General features: G+C 40.1%; 1 protein-coding gene across 1 annotated transcript in view; it reads right to left on the bottom strand.

Annotated features, from left to right (window-relative positions):
• Window positions 1-296: 296 nt before the first annotated feature.
• The window catches only part of LOC107754980 (fibulin-7-like), an 18,187-nt gene continuing 16,933 nt past the window's right edge, over window positions 297-1,550 (bottom strand). The window contains exon 7 of the mRNA XM_016571627.1: window positions 297-741. Coding sequence (XP_016427113.1) covers window positions 492-741 — 250 coding nt within the window. The 3' untranslated portion in view covers window positions 297-491. The remainder of the gene's footprint in view (window positions 742-1,550) is intronic.

The raw sequence follows: 1,550 nt of genomic DNA, 5'->3' as shown, positions 1-1,550 counted from the left end.
GCTTAATTTAAAAAAGCTGACATTAAATTTCACACTAAATTAAAAAATATATATTTTTTTTTTTTATTGTCTTTGACATCCTTATTTGTTCCAGAATGTCTTTCCATTATTTTAAATGGTTTAAAAGAATTACATGTCATACTGTTAATAACTACAACACTGCATAAATATTTTAGTCCGAATGGAAGAAATTAATGTTTTTTTTCCTCATTCTGAGGAACCAAATTACTCTGACCATACGCAAGTTTTCTTTTGTCCTCGTAAATTGGCACCTCAGAAATAGTATAATAGCGCTCCTATCTCGCCTCCACAGGCCCATTCCCCAATGTCTCGCCTGTAAATGATTTCCCAATATCAGTCCATCGTCTGTCTCCTGCTTCTCAGAAGTTATACGGCGACACAAAGAGAGTGACTTTTGTGACGTATCGCCCGAGCAGCACCCTTCTTTCCATCTCGCTCATTTCTATATCGAGCTCTAGCGTGGCGGGACCCTAAAGAGAGTTCACCAGCACCAGCTGCCCCGTCAGTCTGCCCGAGCGCTGGACGCTGAAGTGCTGGACTCCCCGGTTCCCCAGCAGGCCGAAGCGCAGCGTGTCGCCCAGGATGCGAGCCGCGGACAACCGGAAGAGGATGGTGGGCGTGGACATATTGGACACCACGGACATGAAGTGGAAGTTAATGGAGACCGGGGCCTGGAAACAGGCGTTGTCTCCTTGGATGCAAGGGTTACGGTCGTAACGCCTGGGAGGAAGAGAAACCAGAGAGAGACGCTGGAATGCCAGACCAAACGTTAACCTGAAATTATGTCCTGGGATTATAGCAAGTCCATCTGCGCAGAGCAGTAAATCAGAAATTTGGTTTTGGAGCAAATGTGACAATTATAACTCTGGAGGGAAAAGCCCCTTGTCGTAGACTAGAAACATGATCTACGCAAATGTTAACAGAATATTTGGGCGACACATTTTAAGTGCGTATTCTAATTGAACATACTCAAGCCAATCATATACTTGCATCATTAGTGCGTGACGTAAATTTAATCTTCGGCATAGTACGCACACAGACAGATGTGCCTTGAATCTTTTTTGCGCTAATTAGTTTGTCCACAAGGTGGCAATGTTGGCCCGACCCCTTGTTTTGCAGTCAAAAAAGAAGCAGATGAGACTGAACTAGGGCTGCCACTAACGACTATTTTTATTTCGATTAATCTATCGACTAATTTATCGATTAATCTAAACGATTAATTTCCCACGAAAATCAACAATTTTACTTAAGAATATTTTATTAAACCTTTTCTATGAAATCCTTTTTTTAAAGCAAAAGTAAAGTGCAACATAGAGTGCAAGAAGCAAGTGTCCATCTCATAGTCCAAATCACTGAAATCAAAGTTCAGTATTATAGTGTAAGAATGACAACATATCCACGTGTTCTAGTCTACTAATAACAAAATTATAATCAAAAAACACTTTTTAAAGGAGTATTTACCAGAAATGTGATTTACCAGAATTTATTTAGGAGAAAAATGTAAATGTGCAGTATTTCTGAAAAAAAAA

The sequence above is a fragment of the Sinocyclocheilus rhinocerous genome, unplaced genomic scaffold (assembly GCF_001515625.1).
Source record: "Sinocyclocheilus rhinocerous isolate Xijiao unplaced genomic scaffold, SAMN03320098_v1.1 scaffold3125, whole genome shotgun sequence".
Taxonomy (NCBI): Eukaryota; Metazoa; Chordata; class Actinopteri; order Cypriniformes; family Cyprinidae; genus Sinocyclocheilus; species Sinocyclocheilus rhinocerous.
This window is presented reverse-complemented; position numbering and strand designations above follow the sequence as displayed.